Raw genomic sequence first — 18,384 nt, 5'->3', positions numbered from 1 at the left:
TAGGATTTCTGGTGTACGATCACGTGCGCATGTCAAAAAAAACTGGAAGTGACCTGATTCTCACTGCGTATTTAAATACCAAGTCGCCACATCATAATTCATTCCATCACCCTTCCTCTCCTCCTTCGTCTTCCTCTGGTGAGTTGTATTTCTGCCTGGGTTTTGGGACGAAAAAATTATCTGCAAGAATATTGACGACGTGTACCAACACGCTGGGTTGGATTCCTTCTGGAACCATTCAAGTCTCTGATTTATTTCTCTTTTGGCGCCGAGCCGTTGTGGGACGCGAAGTACGTTGGCTAACTTGCTCCACCTCATAACAGTACATCCCTATATAATGGTCCAAACCCAACGTGACGACGGTCGTATCGACAACCGTATCGAAAACTACACCAAGTTCTGGAATAAGGACCTAAAGAAGGAGGAGTCGGCTGATAATGACAAGAGGCTTGACAGCTATACTGACGTCGTGAACGGTAATCTTCTATTCCGTTCTTCAGTGAACGACCCTAATGCCCCCTTTCCCGCTAGGTTATTATGACGGTGCAACGGAGCTTTACGAGTATGGCTGGGCCCAGTCATTCCACTTTTCTCGTTTCTACAAGGGCGAAGCCTTCTTGGCGTCTCTCGCCCGTCACGAACACTACCTCGCCTCGCAAATGACTCTCCGCCCAGGCATGCGTGTCCTTGACGTAGGCTGTGGTGTTGGTGGCCCTGCCCGCGAAATCGCGCAGTTTACGGATTGCACCATTGTTGGCTTGAACAACAACGATTTTCAGATTCAGCGTGCAAGGAAGTACACCCAGAAAGCGGGATTGGAGAACCAGGTCACCTTTGCTAAGGGTGACTTTATGAAGCTCTCGGAACAATTTGGCGAAAACTCCTTCGATGCTGGTCAGTGTTTTCCTCCTCTTTCAAAGAGTGATTCTCATGTTCTCTTCAGTGTACGCTATTGAGGCGACCGTTCATGCCCCGACGTGGGAAGGCGTTTATGGCGAAATCTTCAAGGTCCTTAAGCCAGGAGGCGTGGTCAGTCCACTTCGTTTACTATAATCCGCATAACCTCATGTGTATATCTAGTTCGGCGTCTACGAGTGGGCAATGACTGACGACTGGGATCCTTTAATCCCCGAGCACAAGGAGCTTGCTCACCAGATCGAGCTGGGGAATGGAATCCCTGAGATGCGTCCTCTGCGTCTTGCACGTGAGGCCCTCAAGACCGTTGGATTCCAGATTGAACACGAAGAGGATCTTGCGGATCGCCCAGACCCAATACCCTGGTATTATCCTTTGGAAGGTGATATTCTGAAGGCGCAGACCTTCTGGGATTATTTCACTGTCTGGCGAATGAGCTGGAGCGGCAAGCTCGTAACCCATTCCGCCGTCTGGGTTATGGAGCTCCTCCGGATAGCGCCCCCTGGCACCAGTGCCGTTGGCGAGTCGTTAAAAGTCGCCGCTGACGCCCTTGTCGCTGGTGGCCGCACAAAAGTTAGTTCAATCATCACGGTTCATGAAAGTGTTGCTAATATGTCGACAGCTATTCACCCCAATGTACCTCGTGGTCAGCCGCAAACCCAAGAATTAAACCTATTGGATTATGCGACTTTTATTATATTCCCCCGTCACTCGTTTCTATATACCATACATCTCGTCCGAGGCCTCAACGTTATTTAAAAACTAGTTGCTACATACTGGAGACGTCTTTTGGATTCTGCATAATAGATGGCTACACAGCGAGATGCGAATGCTGACTATCCCGGCAAAGTCCGCGAGTTGAAATCGTAGGAAATCGCAAGAGTGAAAGATTCCGCGAGGTCACTCCAGGTCGCGGCGGCGCTCCCAATGTCAAGCGATCCCAGGGTACACAAGCCCCGCATACCAAAAGCTTACACTGACCAGCAGCTTGCTTTTCTCAGAAGGTACCATTTCCAGTTAGATTCAGGTACTACCAGGTCCTGACAACCCATTAAATAAAAGCCACCTTCCAGAATTCGAACGGAGATCCCAAGGGTCAATACGCGGCGATGCAAAGAAATTCGCTCTTGAGCGCGCGTCGGATTTCATAGTTCGTTTCGGTCTACCCCAAGAGTTCCACGGCGTGGAGGAATCGGAGGCTCGCTTCAAAGAGGCGAATACACTTGTCTACCCCGCGTACCCGTGCTAACTCGCTACAACAGCAAATTTATAATTGGTTCAAAAATACTGTCGGTAGGACAAGACGGAAGCTTGAAGGACGACCAAGAACATCATCGAAGAAGTCGACTGAGAAAGGTGGGTTTTATGCGGTTCAACTAGGAACTCGAATATTCACCACCCGTCATGATCCTAGCGCTACCCATCACAAATGAAATCGCCCAGACTTGGAATACGAATCTCGCAACACCAAATGTTGTTCCATATTCCCATTCGCTTTCTCATTCAGAGAGTAACAGCCCCGCGCTCGTCCAGCCCACACCAATACAGTACGGAAGTTTGCAATCTAATTCGACCATCCAACAGCAGCCACAACCCTCTCCTCATGCAATGGTTGCGCAACAGCCAAATCATCCCCACCCCTTGGATCTAGCTGTTAACCATAACACCCTACGTGAGGGTTTCCTGCAAGGCTTGGATCCGTCGACCGTCGCAAGCATGATACAAACACACGTCGTATCGAACCCTTCTTCAACGCCCCTCACGCCAGTCATTGACGCGCTTTTCGAAGCGACGCTTGCCGATCCCTCGACTTCTTTCAACACTAGAGACCCCCACCCATACCTCCGCCGATTCCTAGACGCATCAACCTATTTCCCCTCTTCCATCGTTCACGCTGGCGTATCTGGCCCCCTGGCAGGCCCAAGAGCGCTTCAAATGCAGATACGCAAGTACTCAATGTGGATGCCATCTCAAACAACAACGTCCCAATGCAGCCCACCATGCTCGGCGTCGTCGACGTCCTCCATCTCAGACGAAATGCAGCGCATTGCGAACGACAGACAAAGACGGAAAGACCATATCCAGTGGGCACGCATACACGCGGCCGCATTGGAGTTGGGAATACTTAATATGGGTCGCGCGGATGCGGATAACACCGCATATGCGTATGCGATGAGCAGGGCTTTTTCTGAGATGATGGCGCGGGATGCGGTTTGGGAGTGTGATGAGGTGGAATGGGTGGCGGGTATTTATGTACTGCGTGCGGTGATTAGGACCGCGATAAGGGGGGATAGGAGGCAAAGGGATGAATATGACGAGCTATTGAGGACGTATGAACGGAGATGGAAGGAAATTAAAGATGAGGCTAGGCAAGCCCTTGTGACGGTCTGCCACCTTTATTAATTGTGCATTTCTCCATTCTGACAATGCTTGGATTCAGGAGGTGTTGCTGTCTGCAAAAGATGATCTGACAAGATTGGACGAGTCACTGGCATGAACTCGTGGATCTGTTCTTGGTGTATTCTATCACTCATTTCAATGTACCATCACCGCAACACATCATGGATTGTATTTTATTCTTGGACATTTATTTATCGAAACATCCGTTGCCTCCAGGATACCTTCGGCCGCCAGTAAAGATGTTCATCGAAATGGTGTAGCATCTTGTGTGGTCCCCCGTTTTCCGAAGCTTTTGAAAGGCGGATCAGCATGCTTCCTACATACTCATTCGATTCTTTTATATGTTTAAGACTCAGGGAAAATGATAATGGAGTTGTATTGATGAACTTGCTCAAAGAGACCGCCTGAACTGAACTTCCACCGCTTACTCGCCTGTGCGTTACGAGGCCTGTTTGCGAGTATAGGTCGACAACGATGACCATCCAACATAACAAGATCTAAAAAAACACCTCCAGGATGTTTCACGGCACGGACAACCTAATAGTGGACAACATCTTCGTCAAAAGACAGTTTTCGCTAATCTTGCTGTCCTGCGCCGTGGCGCGTGTCGTTACGTCGAATTGCCGTAAGCCTTTTCAGGAAGAACAATTTCCCCAGAATTGTCCATACGAGCGCTGGCAAATGGGTCAATGGGGGACTGATACGAAACGAAGTCGGCATACTAACAGGGTCTCGTCCTCGGAATCAGTATGCTCTTTCACCCGAAGATGGATCATGGGAAGTGCAAAGACGAGTCCCGAAACCAGGAGAACCCAGGTAGATAAAAATATGTTCATGAATCTGAATGAGAACTGTAGTCAACCAAGTCATAACCCGCAGAGGTAATCTTACGGAAGTTTTACGGCATCAGCTCTCCAAATTCCAGCAGCGCCGGCAGACTGAATTGACTTATCTGTGTGATTACACGTCGTCAGTAATTAGCAAAGTTGATATTGATCAGGATTTGTACGGACACAAGCCCGTGAAGTGCGCAAGTTTAGCCGGGTCGTTCGACATGGCGCCCATAAGCCAGTAGGCTGTGACTTGCCATATCGCATCCAGAAGTCCACAGAAAATGTAGAGCCAGATCCTTGGGGTATATCCGCGGTCGTGGATATCCAACTGTAAGGGTAGGTTCTCTCTTGTATACCCCCTGGAAACCGTGATTCTGGGGTGCATGGGAATCTGCGTGTGATCGGCTCACCTCTGATAAAAATAAGCCCAGATGTGGACGACCCAAACCATGGCAAAAAGGACTGTCCAGCCCGAAAAGGCTCGAATACGCCGACTGATATTTTTACGATCAAGAAGCATTCCGATGAAGATGGAGCCGAATATTTGAGCTGTCCAGTATACGAGGTTATTAAGTGAGCGAGCACGAATGTTGAACAAGGTTCCATTGTAATCGTTAAATTCTACTCGGCGATTGTAGTGGTCAGTTCCCGCATAAGAGGGTTACTTTGAAGAACGTACGCCAAGTATAAAACCAGTTGGAAGCGAAGAACATGGGAAAGAGAAGCAGGACGAGAGGATCGGTCCTTATGGCAACCCAAAGCCCATAGATTTCTACTTTCCATGATGGGTGGCGAGGAGTGGTGACCTTTGTGCCATCGGTTCGAATCATTTTCTTGGGATCGACCATGAAAAAAGGGATGGTCACTCCGATCAAAGTGAGGACCAAGAATGCAATCTACCAGGGCTCAGCTGGCCTGTCCCGGACAATGGCAATAACACGCACATAGGTTGTGTTACCGACTATAAGCGTCTACGTCAGTAAAGGTAATACTGAAGATATCTTCAGCTTACCATGTGTGCCCTGTATTGTATTCAGTAACGTGAGCGAAAGGAAAGAAACAAAGGATGACTTGCAGTTGATTCAAAATTTATGCCAAGTGACACGGCAGCACCAACAACACCACCGAGGTTAAAGATAGACCAGAATATACTGATAAATTGACCTTTCTGGCTCTCAGTTGGATACGAGAGCATGAGGGAACCTTGGGCCGTCCAAAGAAGACCTGCACAGATCCCAAGGATAGCGCCCGCAGCGATGACAAAACCACTTGCACGAGGGTGGATGTTCATAGCACTAGACGTAGATTGTTAAAACGATGGATGCTCACAGGATAGACATCCAAGACACTCACAGGTACGAACCGATATATAACGCGTATCCGCAACTTCCGAGCAGAAGGGTCAAGCGCGAACCAAGTTTGTTGTTGATTGAGCTGTTAATGCAATTTTGTTAGCATTGAAAACAAAATGGACAGAAGATCAATTCAATGGCTGGCTCACCCCGCGAAAAAAGCAGTGAAAGCAAAAGTGGCATAGAGTGCGGCGTTGGCGTTCGCACTGGTTGTCGCATCCACTTGCCCCCCGGCACCCAAGCCATTCAGGGCATTGAATAGACCTAACGCCTTGGTGTCAGATAAACGGAAAGACTTGAATACGACTGAGTATACCAGGGCACATGAAACAAACGAAACCGAGCATAGCCACCTTGGTTGAAATTAACTGGGGTGGAGGCGCTCGAAGGACGGATCGTACCTGTGTGCGAGGATGGTAATATAGTCCCTTGAAACCCGTCGGCTTTTCAAAAATGGGTTGCTGAGGGTCTGTGTCATTGGTGCTGCTGGTCCCATGTTCAAGCTGTTTCTCTTTCTGGGGAACATCAGCCATGATGCTGGATGATAAGTGGCGTAAGATAGTTGGTGGCCGTCCAAGAGTGGGTTTTCTTTGGGCTATATGCAACCGAGTTGAAGTCTCGAGCGAAAAGCGTGAATATAGTATCTGGCACCCGCGTGTCTCTCAACAATTCCTATTGCCGAGAAAAGTCCACGAATTGTGTGAAAAGCTGGGAGAAAACAACAGAGAAGCTTGATCGGCAATGCACAACCTGAAGTCGTCACCAAGTTGTGATTGTCTTGATCAGTTAACTTACGACTGCTGGTATATGCTGCAGTAAGTAGTGACAACAGGGGGACTTTCTCCAGAAGAAGCGTTGCTAGAGGCAGATCTGAAGCTGATTGCTTGGGGATGGGCAAGGCGCGGTGGCAAGGGGCGTATGAGTGAATATGCACTGATGCTGAGAATGGAGCTCGTGGTTATGGGAAAAGGATGCTACAGAAGTAACGTGCGTTGATAATTCTTTATTCGATAAGGTCTTGTCCGGGGAATTCTCGACGACCGTTCACGGATTAGTAGGGTTGCCCTGATGTACCAGGCTTTGGATGGCCGACTCCTGAACACCTCAAGATCAGAAGGTGGTCCGGACGCCGTTCTCGCCTAGTAGGATACCAAATTGCTAAAAAGAAGGATCATTGCGTGACATCTTGTGTGGTGCCGAACTAGATTTCTGCCATCTGGTCGCATTCTCATTTTGGGTATCAAAGGGGTTGATTATGAACGAGAGGACGACTTCCCCAGTCCGAGTCTTCCTGGAACCAAACGTCAAGTACACCAAGAACTGATAATCGGAGGAGTAGAAAGAACCCAGGGGAATGAACTAGTTACACAGGGAGGTTCAGTTTGGTAGTGGGGATTAAGTGCATTGGAAGTGCATGTGTAACATGACGTACTAGTTGTGACACGCCCAGATGTTTACCACCACATGCTTCAACACCTTGGGGTACGCAGAGCATGTGGGATGTTGGGCAGGAAAGCGGTGAGCCTAGTGAGGCTCTGTTTTTGTCAGTCATCTATTCGAATTTGAATGGCTACAGCTCATCAGGTCAAGATTACAGGTGTGTATTGAAATGAACCAGGACTCTACGCATAACATCTTCTGCATTTTCTCGTTCCACAAACCTTTGAAAAAACGGATCAGTACCCATCTTTCTGTTACTTGCCTCCCCGACCTACCCATGTGGTTCCCTCGGATAGACAATTAACTCGGCAGTTTTTTTTCCTCTCTCCGTAGCCTTCCTTTTCAGGCCTCTCCAAAATCCAACCGATTGGCCAACTGGGACACGCTCGTCCTTCTCACCATGGAGAATCAAGACGGCCGTGTCTACTGCAGCAACTTCATGGATGGGACTCGACTTTCTCTTTGAGCCCCAAGGATCATGCCCACTAATGGCCATCTTCAACCCCACAACTCAGATCGACATAATTTCAGAACTCGAGACGCGTGACCCACCTCAAGCTCCGGTGATGCTGATTGCATGACCATGCCTTCCCAGTCAACTGCCCCAGCACCAACCACAGCTGCCTTGAATCTATTTTTGGTCTTTGTAACTCCCCATGCGGTCAGGGAACCACCTAGCTGTTCATCAGGAAAGAAGCAAGACAGAATTGACCAGATCACGAACCGTGACTCCACCCTGCAACTCCCAACTTTCTTGGGTCGGCCAGCCCTCGTTTAATGACCTCGTCGACCATGCTTTCGCAGTCGGCCCAGTCGTACACGCCTATCCCTGCTTCAGCTGCATGTGCAAACTCGTGTCCCCGACCCTGGCCTATGAACAGTCGGTAAGCACCCAGCCACATCGCCGGATGAATTGGTTTCTCACTGCCTCTGTAATTTGGTGATATCACCAGATATCCCGCAGATGCAAGCATCTCTCGCCAATTGCAAAAGTATGGCATGTAGTCTGTTGCAACGCGAGCTTAGCAAAACTGAAAATTTGTGAATGGGAACCTCCGACCTGGAATGTCACGACTAGCAGCCAAGAATTATATCAGTGGGGGAACTTCAAAAGATTGCGACTAATACCGATATGGACCGCCGTGGATATGCAAAATAGTCGGCAGGAGACCGTTGTACCCTGGGAGATACCTCACCAAGCCACTCAGTTTGATACCATCCGTACTTTCCCAGTGAATAACCTCGGTTTTAATCTGGGGGGCATCTGCAAGCCATTGCAGATGAGACGAAAGCTGGAGCCTTTTTTGTGGTGCAGTCGCCTGAACTCGGATTGACCAAATGTTTGGGGGTCTATGGTGAATTCCGGAGCTCAGGACTGCTGCAAAAACGAATGAAATCTCGTTCTCTTCAGATACACAGCACTTCGCATCCCATGCTCCAAACCAGATTGCCTCCTCACCCTTCGTCTCGAAGAGTGAAGACAAAACTATGATGTTGCCGTCGCGATCATCAACGAAATTTAGTACGTCGATGCGGGTGTCCACATCGGTGCAAACCTCCACTGCAATCATCGCGTTTCGACTCTGTGTTCCATAGCCCATGTCGACGATCCGTACAGCGTCTTCCGTCAGGCCATAAAATTTATTTTCAATCCCATCGAACCGATGTGCCGTCAAAGTCCGGGCATCCAGGACATTGCTCGGCTCGTAGCTTTGTGTACTCACGATGTGACCAGAAGACAGCCAGATAGTTGGACCCGAAGGGGCCCGTGGATATCTGCTTACGACTACGCCTGTGGCGTTCTGTTGGCCTTTCTCATCAGCAGAGATGGCCACTCTCTCCATGATCACCTCCATCTCCGCAAACTCTGCTCCTTTATTTTCTAGTAATCGGCATAGCAACTCCTTACTGTCTGGGCTCCAGGCGAAGCTTTCGACATGTTTATCAGCAAACATTGATGGAACTTTGGGTACGATGCCTGTGCGGAAATCGAATAGCTTCAATCTCGCCAAATCAGCCTTCGCCCCAAAAACCTTCGGTTCACCCTTCAGCTGCTGACGATGTCTGGATTTTCCATCCACCTTATCACCAGCAACGACGAACGCCACGAAATTTCCGTCTGGCGATATCTCGAACTTCTGAACATTTTTCTCTTCAAACCCCTTTGAAAATGCCGTGGCCTCGCTTTCGATTTGGCCCTCTCTCCCAATAGTCATCACGAAGATGTGCCCAGCTTTTCCCGCCTCGTCTCTATCGGACAAGAAAAACACACGCTTTCCGTCTGGGTGCCAGACACCAGCCCTGTCGTTGAAGTCGCCGTTCGTCAGTTGCCGTGCGCTGTATGCAGAGTCCGTTTCGGCCAGCCAAAGTTGAGAAGTTGTGATTTCAGAGACCCTGTAGAACGGCTGTACTTGATACAGAATGCGTCTACCGTCTGGGCTGATTTTCACATCTCGGATTTTGGGAGAGGACGCGATCTTCTCTGGGGAGTGAGATGGATTGACCCTTCTGTTGGGATCTTGCATATCGATGGTAGCTGAAGATAATATCGCTGTTTTATTTTTGAATAAGATGACGGCTATTCGCACGGTAATTTTACAGCCTCACCTGCAAATCACTTCCAAATGATCCTGAAGATCTTTTGATTTCCAAAATGTGTTGTACAAATCTAATGCAATGCAATAATGATACAAATGAGCAAAGTAATACACGTGGCGCGCACAATAAACCCCTTCAATGAAAAAAAAAAGCCAGTTCCAAAGTGCAAGGCAGGCATGTAACACCAAGGCTACCTCCTCACACGCTTCACATCCCCACCCTCACCCACATCAAGTCGTCCCAGTATCTCCCGTTTTGGCTGTCCCTGTCCAGAGGCCTGCTGTAGTCCCATACCAGGACGGGAGCTTCTGTAACCAGAGTTCGACCTATAATTCCCCGGCGTTAATATTAAATAAAACACGAGGGCAAAGGTATGGGAAAGCACCCCATAGCTTCAGCAGGCCTCTTCATTCCCACCCCGGATCCCAGTTCTTCACTATGTCCTTGTTGATTCTGGAGTGGGCTGCTCATGAGCTGTCAAACTAACTCAGACTTGGGACGTACCATAGAGTTGAATTGCCGGTCAGGATTACGGTTCTGATTCTGTATTTGGTTTGATGAATGATGCAAGGGAGGTCTAAAACTCTGGTCTTGGGCTGATTGGTGCTGCCCCGACATGATATTACTGCCAACCCTTCCTTGATTGGAAGTAGGTGTCGTGGTAGCCAAAGAGCGCTGCTGTTGCTGGTGGTTTGGAAGAAGCCTTGATAACATACCCGCTGCAGCCCCAGCTCCAGCTCCAGAAGGACCCGCACTGACCGCGGTCGCAGTATGCATTTGCCTCGACGATTCCGCTTCAGCTTGTTGGGCTAGTGCCGCGTTGATTTGTTCTCTCCGAGAAAGGGAAGCGGACCTTCCGTCTATCTTCCGACTTTGCTGATGCTGCTGTGGTCCTGGATCTTTTCCCGTCGTTCCAATCCCAACGCCAGTCCCGCTTCGTTTAGTTAACTCTTCGCCACTTTCTTTCGAGCCGGACTCAAAATCAATAGGCCGCCCAATATCTGCATCCTCTTGGATAGGCCGGCCCATGTCCGGATCCCGTTCCAAATCAGTGTTGCCAATGGGCCGCCCAAGGTCACCCTCGCCAAGGTCGACGGCTGCAAGGAAGGCGTCGTCATCTGAGAAGAACGTGAACGATTCTTCGCCATCGTCGTCAGTTTTCTCCGCTTTTGGAACGACACGTGTAGGGACAGGCGCAGGCGCTGGCAATTGTTTAAAGGTGGTCGCCTCTGGATAACGGTGCGGCTCGACGATGTCAAATGTGACTTTCCGATCAACTTGAGGCGGTTTTGGTTGCTCCGACTGTTTCTGTTGAGGTGCTGGCCCAGGCGCCGCGGATCTACTCATGAGTTGCTGATACCGTTTGGGGGGTGCAGCCATTCTAGAAGATGGGCCTGCGACCGGTAGTTCAGATCGCATATGCAAAGGGATAGAGGAGATGGGCTTCATTGGCTGGTGGATCTGTGGCTGCTGCTGTACTGGGGGTCGCGTAGGGGTCGTCGCATTCGCCTGATTGAAGTTATGGGGTGGTCTTGGGTAATTTGCATTTGTCGAAGGCGCGATATGGGACGTCAATGAAATGTTGGGCTTCGTATCTTGGAACTCTGGCCTTCTGTGTAGTTGCTCTTGATTAAACTTCGCCTAGATTTAACGGGACATTCAGAAATGATTGATAGAGAACAATGAGAAAATAACATACTGGAGGCACCTTGATTTTAACAACCTCCTGCGTATACGATTTATCGTAGAGGCAATTGCCCAGCAAGTTTCCAAAACTCCTCAAAGCACGCTTCATGCCATCTGTAACAGCCTCTTTCTTGCACTACGGAACCAAGAGTAAATCGGTTTAACCTTAGCGTAGGATCTCAAGACAAACCTTGTCCAGCGCTCCACCCTTGCTCTTTGAGTTTTCTAACATTCCATACCCAATATCTTCGTGAAAGACCCCATCCCTCAACGTCACCCGTACGATGGCAGATGCCCCAACATTGTAACGTTTCGATTCTTCATTGTAATCAATGAAGTCGGTTGTCAGATTCACGACCGTCGTACTCCAGCCATTGAAGCCAAAAACCTCGTTTGCAAGGTTTATTATTCTCCAACCCTCCGCGTATGTCAATTTCGGTCCTCCGCCAGGACCTGGCCGCTGCGAGATGTATTCCGGTCCTAGCTTCTGGTCAAGTTTGGCTTGAAGCGCGGCGATTTTGAGAATGGTATCGTCGGATATACTGTCGTTGGCAAAAAAAGGTTGTGAAATCCCGAATGAGAACGATTGATTGGCTGCGTTTGCGTAGGGGGTTCCATGCATCTGAGGGTTAAAAGACACGTTGCCCGACGATACTATGGGTGACTCGAGCGAATCAATTAAATGTCCACTAAGAGCGCCAGCCATAGTCTGGAAGCTCTCGACCCCCTGTTCCAAGAAACGGATAGGCTGTTCAAAAGTTAGAGTCAGGTCTAGTCAGTCGATCTCAAGTCGAACTTCTAATACTATTGATCCTTATTTACATCCATTGTCATGTCACATGATCGCGCCCTTGATGAACGTGACTGAATTCCAGGCCGTCAAGTCGCCTCTGAGTTCTCCACCTCTCGCGCCTGCGCCTGCTCTCTCCACCTCCCCCCTTTCCAAGAAACTAGGAGTATAAGCATGCCTCCGGAGAGCATTAGCAGAGCCCATATGGTGTACATCCAACCTGAAAGGAAAAAGGTTCACATGCCAAGCAAAAATTAAGAATCGAAGCTTTATCAAGCTTACCATCACCCACTCCGTCCTGTTAAAAATAATACTATTAGAAAGTCAAAACAAATGGGTGGTAGTCGAGGTTTCGAACCTGAAGAGGGACAGCAACTTCTGTCGTAATGAAGGCCATGACTCCTCTGAATGCACTATTGGTTGCAACGGCCGTCGACGAACGCCCATTGTTCGCATCCACGATGTAAGCTATCGTGCTCGTGTACGTCCATCTACAGACAAGTAAGAACTTCTGGAACCAAAATTTTCGGAGAGGTCAAAGAACGCACATCGAGAAAAACCCACAAGCAAACAGAAATACACAAATGGCGGAGACATGTACTTTCTTTTGGTATAACCACCCAAGAACCAGTATACTTGGGGGCAAAAGGAACACGCCTAGGTATGTGCTCTTTAAGCGCATCTAAAACCATAGCGTTAGGCCTTGCTTTAATCTTTACAAAGAGGTTTTGCCACTCACTTCAGGGGAACTCTTCCCTCCGTTCGCCGCCTTCAATAACGACAATGACCTATCCGACCAACGTCCACCCAATACGCTACCCGCAAGACATCCTAACAAGTAGGTGAAATTGGTTTAAGTAGCTGGATTAACTCTTTACAGAGAGGTAAGAAAGTGAACGGGCCTAGTCCATAAGCGAGTGTCACGAGCCCAATCTTCATCGGCCCGTAGTGGTACCGCATGCTTAGACTCCGTGCGGATGTATACGCGACAAGAAAGCCAAATGCGAACGTGAGACCTGACAAGTAATTTTTGAGAACAACGGGTGATGGAAGGAAATGATAATGTACGTACCAGACGCTATGAGAATCACAAAATTATTGACGCGGCGAACGACGAGTAGTATGGGTTTAAATGGATTAACATCCATAAGCGAAAGCTTCGCTATTGGGAGTGCCTGCACGTCGGACTCTTTCTTCTTTTGAATGGTCGCTGTTTTTTTCTTCTCACCCATGCGAGGGAGAGAATGGTTGGTGTAGGTAACATTTGAAGGCGTTGGCGAACTCGTAGGACTGATCCGCATACGCTGCCTCATGGCATTCTGGTATGTAAGGCTTCGCTCGCGGCGGAAAGTGTCCCGAAAGAAAAACAAGAACGCAAGAAAGCTGGATCCTGAGACAATGGAAAGAAACCAAAAAATTGCACGCCAATTAAATCCCGTGGTGAGCGCCCCGCCGAAAATGGGTCCTATGGCCTGTTTTCTGTAAAAATGAGGTATGTGAGAGGAATGAGGAAGAGCTCACGGGGCCAAGGAGAGGCGCCATGTAGTATACACCCATCTAGGAAGGATTGAATACTCAGACTCCTGAGAAAACAGGGTAGCATTAAATTTCACCTTTGTTCCCCGTTCTGCAGGGTCAAAAATATCTGCGAGCGTCGCAGCGCCAATAGCAATGACTGCACTGGATCTGTAATGATTGAGAAGTTATGTATACTTTTGGAAATGAAGCAGCTACTAAACCTACCCTGCAGCTTGAAGCGCTCGAAAGCCTATCACCCTGTGTCACGGCATTGAGATTGAACAAGCAAAAGCCGTGAACGGAATTACTCACAACCCTATGCTTTTACTTAGAGCTACAACAATAGAACCCAATGTGAAGAGGGCGAGAGAAACAAGATAAACCAGCTATAATGATTATGTCAATTATTTGAGAGTAATTTGAGTGAGATAAAACTGTGACACCTTTCTGCCTTTCACTTCGCTAATCGCGCTCCATACCAAAGGCATAAGGCCTTGAACCAGAATGAAAATCGAAAGGCTCAAGCTGAATTGAGCACTCGTAGCAGGTAGATCTGCTTCCATTTCTTGAACAGCAGCTGAACTCGGACGTCAGTAAGATTAAAAATCCATCTTGGCAGTGGCAAACTCACGGTTCTGTACGTTGTTGGCAAGACCCGCAATTAAAGAGGCTGCTGAGATAAGAAACAAGCTTAGGTTCTGTATTAATAAACCGTTGGCAAATGGGAACTGCGTGGTCAACGAAGTAAGATTACTTTACGCAAGGAAGACCACTGCCGAGGATCGTTGGCCACCGGGACATGCTCTATGTCTATTGTAGAAGATGTCGTAGCCGACATGTCTGGCGTCTGCAAGGTCGACTTTCCAGGGTCTTCCTTTCCCGTATCATGAATGCTCGTTGTAGCCGGCAATGACGGTTGCCGATCTTTAGACTGCATGATCATTCGGAGGGATCGGTTAATTTTCTTGTGAAGAGGTCAAACTCAAATGGGGAGGTATCTGAGCAATCCAGGAGACGGGTAGTAAAAAATGAGTGAGCGACTTTTATACCAAAGGTTGGACTCGGAGCTAGGAAAGTAAACCCATGAGAGGCCATGAGTCATTCTCCTTTCTGTCAGATGGCAGCCATATGTTATCTCCATCTCTGAATGTTATGGGGATCAGGCCTCAGGAGGATCGGCTTGATGTCCGACGGCAACAAGCCTTGCAACCGGCGGCAAGGGTTTTTTATTTGAGTACAGTCACAGCATCACGCGAGGTGACGGTTCGAGACGAAGTCACGCCTCATGAGTCACTGCCTCATTACATATTGCTTTACTTCAACGTTACATGAGCTACGCCGTAGACTCTACTGCTTTGCGTCTCAAGCCCACTTCATCTGAATTAACGACGCACAAAAAAAGGCAGCGACCGTCTGAAACTACAGCAGTTCCTAGCACGAAGGACATCTGGACGTGGACACTCACATCCGAAGCCACAGCACCCTGCCATGTTCGCGATGTATTTGAGATGATAGAGAATCCCGAGGGTGTGTGTTACTTACAATAAACAGTGTTAAAATCTCAATTGCGATACAGACTATGATTTCTATTGGTTAGGACGGGTTCCATGTAGGAACGTTCGTCTTGTGGGACTTGTGATCGGGGTTAGCGTGTATCCTAAGAAGATTGTCTACTCCAGTGAGTGCGTGGTGGATATTCTCCATTTGATTTTATGTGACATATTAACAGTTGATGATGGAACGGCAGTGGTCGATTGTACCCATAGCCAAACTCCAAGTCCTTTGAAGAACCGCACACAAAATGTTGCCAAATCAGGCGAGGTAAAGAAAGCCTGTTTGCCCCCCATGCCAACACCTAAGGCGGAAGTAGGCGATTTCATCCAAGTTGTGGGAAGAGTGCAGAAGCGTTTTGAAAGACAGGTGGTCGTCAGTCAATTGTGTCAGTGATCTATCGTCGAGCATAAATTTGGTCTGAACGCTCGTCTTAGCACGTTCATCGCCAAATGGCGAACTCGAACACTGTAGGCTTGTTCGAGGGCTACATATAACGTCCTATTCCCTCTTAAGCCCGTTCGCCATTCCTTCCTCTGGCTCACCACACCATGAAAGTAATGGCGTCTTGAAGCACTCGCCACCGACGAAGCGCACCTTTTCGCCTTCACCGGCGCCGCAATCCAGCCCGCCCACATCGGTAGCATCTAGTCCGGCGAAGTCAAGCGTTACACAACTAGTGCGTACCTGATTTTCCAATTTCTTCCTTGCCGTCTAACGTTTTTTTTACGTCCAGTCTCCACGGAAACTTCGGCATCCGTCTCGGCTGCATTCGAAAGATTTCACTGCGAACACATTTCGGATCTACATGAAACATTATATGGACAATTTGCCGGACCTCGTGTCCCCAATTTACCAGGTCGAGTCACTATCGGACTGTGAGTCCGATGCACAGATCGGCAGGTCCCTAGCTCAGACCCCTGCGTCTCCCACGAAACGTTCCCAATTTGATTCTGCAGTCGTCAGAAATACTGAAGACTTTGCTACTCCTCGTCCAGTAATTAAAGTGGTGGAACATACTCCTCGCCCCCGAATCCGGCCGTTAACATTTGCGGGTGTTGATCTTTCTTCTTCAACATCTGCAGTGCCTCGTGTCACCTCGTCTGTTCCTGTTACTAGAGTTCAAGGACCTCCTACAACCACGAGTACAGCGACAGCAATAGCGTCTCCGCGGGGCTTCTCCCTCTCTTACCTACGACGAGTCCCGGAACTCTCCCTCTTGGCTCGAAAAGTTACCGAGGCAGAGGCGAGGCGGCGCGTACGTGAAGAGAGGAAGAAACCCAAAGAGGCCGCAGAAGCAGTTGGCGGCGCTACATCAAACAGGTTCAGGAGTTCTAAATCCATACCCATCCCTGAAGATAGGCTCGCAGGCAAGATGAAGCGCCTATTTGAATGGGCCATCCGGGCACTGCATAAGGAGGGATCGATCGTTCTGTGGGATGGCCCGGTTCACCCTTGTGCATCAGTGTCTGCAGATGACACTAGTCGCTTGTGGAAAGCGAACAATTCCACCATGTCAAACATGACAGCAAATAGCACTTTATTCAGCTCGAGTTCCCTTGCAGGGTTATCGCAGCTTGAGGACGACGACGGGTACCTCTCTGACCCACAAGAGGGCGAGGAGGCGTATTCCCCCGTTACACCTGACTACCTTACTGAACATGTCGAGAAGGCCATGAAAGGAATGCGTCCAACAGGCCGGGGACAGATAACAGTAGACGGGATATTACGTGCACTTAAGAAAGACGACCGGTGGCGAAATTTGGGCTCGTGGAGTGTTGGTGACACACTGGAGCTGATGTGCAAACATGGGCGGTTGAGGGAGTTGGGCCATGGGATATGGGATTTGGTAAGTTAATGCCTGCTCAACAGCGAACAATGGATGGACCGTTTGTGCTTGGAATTGTATTATAAGTTGCCCAAGGCAAGGCCTTGATTGTATCTATAATCACTGACTTACTATACAGTGCTCTCATGAAATGCTTTCAATCTCTTTTTGTATTGACGTCGAACGTGTACAAGATGCTGCCTATGAACACCATGCAAGCTCCAATTCCTAAATGCGAATTCCAATCGTTGCCGAACCACCAAACGCTAAAACACAGACTCAGTGCCTTACGTGCTGTCAATGCAATGTTTGTGGAAACCGAAGAAACTTTCTATTTGGTGAATATTTCAGTCGAGGGTTAATGATGAAAAGGATGGGGAGTGACGTACCGAACTCAATCGATTCACGCCGGAAACACAGAATAACTGCGTGAAAAGATTCACGAGCAAGATTAAGTATGATGTTAATGCAGGGGTAGATGAGGTGGGGCTAGATAGGCTCGCAATCCCCTGCTTAACATCTGCACCGAGGAATATAAAGGCGGGCAAAGAAAGGAAATGCTTTATATCAAATGCGTGAGAGCTCGTCAACGAGAGTGGGAAGTAAACGTACCGTGTAAAACACACCTTCCTTCCAACAAGGGCCGTACTTGCGGTATGTCCGTTCTTGCAAGAGCCCAAGAAAACCTGTGCAGATTAACGAAACAACGAGCATGGATACCCCAATCACGTATTTTCGCAGCTCTTCTTCGGGGTCAAGAGGCGCTTCCGTAGCTTTGGTCGGTGGGCTTGTCCGAGAAAGCGTGGCAAGCACAACTCCAACTGTGACGATGCCAACGGAAATCTGGTGGAGATAAAGTCAAAGTACCTAAATGCAAACAATCACACTTACAATTTGCATGATTGAGTAGCGTTTCTTCAGAAAGACAAAGCCAAATACCATGGAGATAGGAAGACCTGAACTTGACTTAGTCTCCAACTCCGGGAGAAGATGTCACCTCTACCTGCTGAGCGAAACACGATCTGAAGTGGAAGAGGAACATTGTACGCAAAAGACCAATTGTTAAGAAGAGAACTAGCTGTGAAGACGAAGACCTGTAAGCCCCATTGCGTTAGGGGTACTTGCCGCGGTTTGAGCCGAGGTATAATTCCACCAGACGAGAACGACAGGAATGATGGTAGAGAGAGTACGGTGACGAAGACTGCCTGAGAGAAGGTGAGGGCAGACCCTGGAAGTCACAATGTCAGTGGCATTATATTGAAGTTGATAAACCAATGTACCAATGCGTGGGTTCATGAGGAGCAGCTGCTCATATACCAGCATGTTTCTCAAAAGTTGCGTTGGTTAACTTGTGCGGGCTTTATGACTTCAAACAATGGCTTACGAGCAGCAGCCACCTAGTAACATAGACAGTGCCTAAAATTGTTCAATTAAGCCCTACTCAAGGATAGTTTTTCTTTTGAGGAGAACGCA

The 18,384-nt window shown here is 48.6% G+C and overlaps 8 protein-coding genes across 8 annotated transcripts; 3 read left to right on the top strand and 5 right to left on the bottom strand.

The window, feature by feature from the left end:
• Positions 1-122: 122 nt before the first annotated feature.
• erg6 (sterol 24-C-methyltransferase) lies at positions 123-1,774 on the top strand. Its single transcript, XM_001881221.1, has 6 exons — positions 123-138; positions 324-476; positions 532-894; positions 944-1,029; positions 1,081-1,488; positions 1,538-1,774. Exons 2-6 carry the CDS (start codon positions 338-340, stop codon positions 1,583-1,585), a joined length of 1,044 nt encoding a protein of 347 aa, XP_001881256.1. The 5' UTR covers positions 123-138; positions 324-337; the 3' UTR covers positions 1,586-1,774.
• Positions 1,775-1,851: 77 nt separating this feature from the next.
• LACBIDRAFT_294337 (uncharacterized protein) lies at positions 1,852-3,318 on the top strand (the record flags this gene model as incomplete). Its single annotated transcript, XM_001881220.1, has 4 exons — positions 1,852-1,919; positions 1,978-2,128; positions 2,178-2,271; positions 2,330-3,318. The coding sequence occupies exon 4, from the start codon at positions 2,524-2,526 to the stop codon at positions 3,316-3,318; it is 795 nt and encodes a 264-aa protein (XP_001881255.1). The 5' UTR covers positions 1,852-1,919; positions 1,978-2,128; positions 2,178-2,271; positions 2,330-2,523.
• A 356-nt stretch (positions 3,319-3,674) lies between these two features.
• On the bottom strand, positions 3,675-5,856 carry LACBIDRAFT_179379 (uncharacterized protein). Its single transcript, XM_001881033.1, has 11 exons — positions 5,817-5,856; positions 5,650-5,764; positions 5,502-5,582; positions 5,220-5,443; positions 5,093-5,109; positions 4,828-5,044; positions 4,559-4,769; positions 4,329-4,507; positions 4,207-4,267; positions 4,042-4,155; positions 3,675-3,989 (listed from the first exon to the last, which is right to left on the bottom strand). Exons 1-11 carry the CDS (start codon positions 5,845-5,847, stop codon positions 3,926-3,928), a joined length of 1,314 nt encoding a protein of 437 aa, XP_001881068.1. The 5' UTR covers positions 5,848-5,856; the 3' UTR covers positions 3,675-3,925.
• A 1,355-nt stretch (positions 5,857-7,211) lies between these two features.
• On the bottom strand, positions 7,212-9,465 carry LACBIDRAFT_297566 (uncharacterized protein; the record flags this gene model as incomplete). Its single annotated transcript, XM_001881032.1, has 5 exons — positions 7,212-7,436; positions 7,493-7,614; positions 7,665-7,946; positions 8,001-8,014; positions 8,069-9,465. 5 exons carry the CDS (start codon positions 9,463-9,465, stop codon positions 7,212-7,214), a joined length of 2,040 nt encoding a protein of 679 aa, XP_001881067.1.
• A 1,784-nt stretch (positions 9,466-11,249) lies between these two features.
• On the bottom strand, positions 11,250-11,720 carry LACBIDRAFT_168781 (uncharacterized protein; the record flags this gene model as incomplete). Its single annotated transcript, XM_001881031.1, has 2 exons — positions 11,250-11,360; positions 11,415-11,720. Coding segments are annotated over 2 exons (417 nt in total), but the record flags the coding sequence as incomplete, so codon positions are not given.
• A 383-nt stretch (positions 11,721-12,103) lies between these two features.
• On the bottom strand, positions 12,104-14,475 carry LACBIDRAFT_297564 (vacuolar DHA amino acid exporter; the record flags this gene model as incomplete). Its single annotated transcript, XM_001881030.1, has 14 exons — positions 12,104-12,234; positions 12,297-12,312; positions 12,373-12,505; positions 12,563-12,696; positions 12,754-12,845; positions 12,917-13,030; positions 13,087-13,486; positions 13,536-13,571; positions 13,628-13,700; positions 13,758-13,790; positions 13,845-13,918; positions 13,976-14,109; positions 14,164-14,230; positions 14,287-14,475. The coding sequence occupies 14 exons, from the start codon at positions 14,473-14,475 to the stop codon at positions 12,104-12,106; spliced, it is 1,626 nt and encodes a 541-aa protein (XP_001881065.1).
• A 385-nt stretch (positions 14,476-14,860) lies between these two features.
• On the top strand, positions 14,861-16,941 carry LACBIDRAFT_297563 (uncharacterized protein; the record flags this gene model as incomplete). Its single annotated transcript, XM_001881219.1, has 5 exons — positions 14,861-15,059; positions 15,109-15,210; positions 15,262-15,471; positions 15,521-15,762; positions 15,820-16,941. The coding sequence occupies 5 exons, from the start codon at positions 14,861-14,863 to the stop codon at positions 16,939-16,941; spliced, it is 1,875 nt and encodes a 624-aa protein (XP_001881254.1).
• A 127-nt stretch (positions 16,942-17,068) lies between these two features.
• LACBIDRAFT_250117 (uncharacterized protein) lies at positions 17,069-18,327 on the bottom strand (the record flags this gene model as incomplete). Its single annotated transcript, XM_001881029.1, has 7 exons — positions 17,069-17,242; positions 17,301-17,471; positions 17,524-17,754; positions 17,803-17,867; positions 17,909-18,139; positions 18,192-18,238; positions 18,296-18,327. Coding segments are annotated over 7 exons (951 nt in total), but the record flags the coding sequence as incomplete, so codon positions are not given.
• Between the last annotated feature and the right edge of the window lie 57 nt (positions 18,328-18,384).

Source organism: Laccaria bicolor, genomic scaffold (assembly GCF_000143565.1).
Source record: "Laccaria bicolor S238N-H82 LACBIscaffold_12 genomic scaffold, whole genome shotgun sequence".
Taxonomy (NCBI): Eukaryota; Fungi; Basidiomycota; class Agaricomycetes; order Agaricales; family Hydnangiaceae; genus Laccaria; species Laccaria bicolor.
Note: the sequence above shows the minus strand (reverse complement) of the source record. Positions and strands in the feature narration are given on the sequence as shown.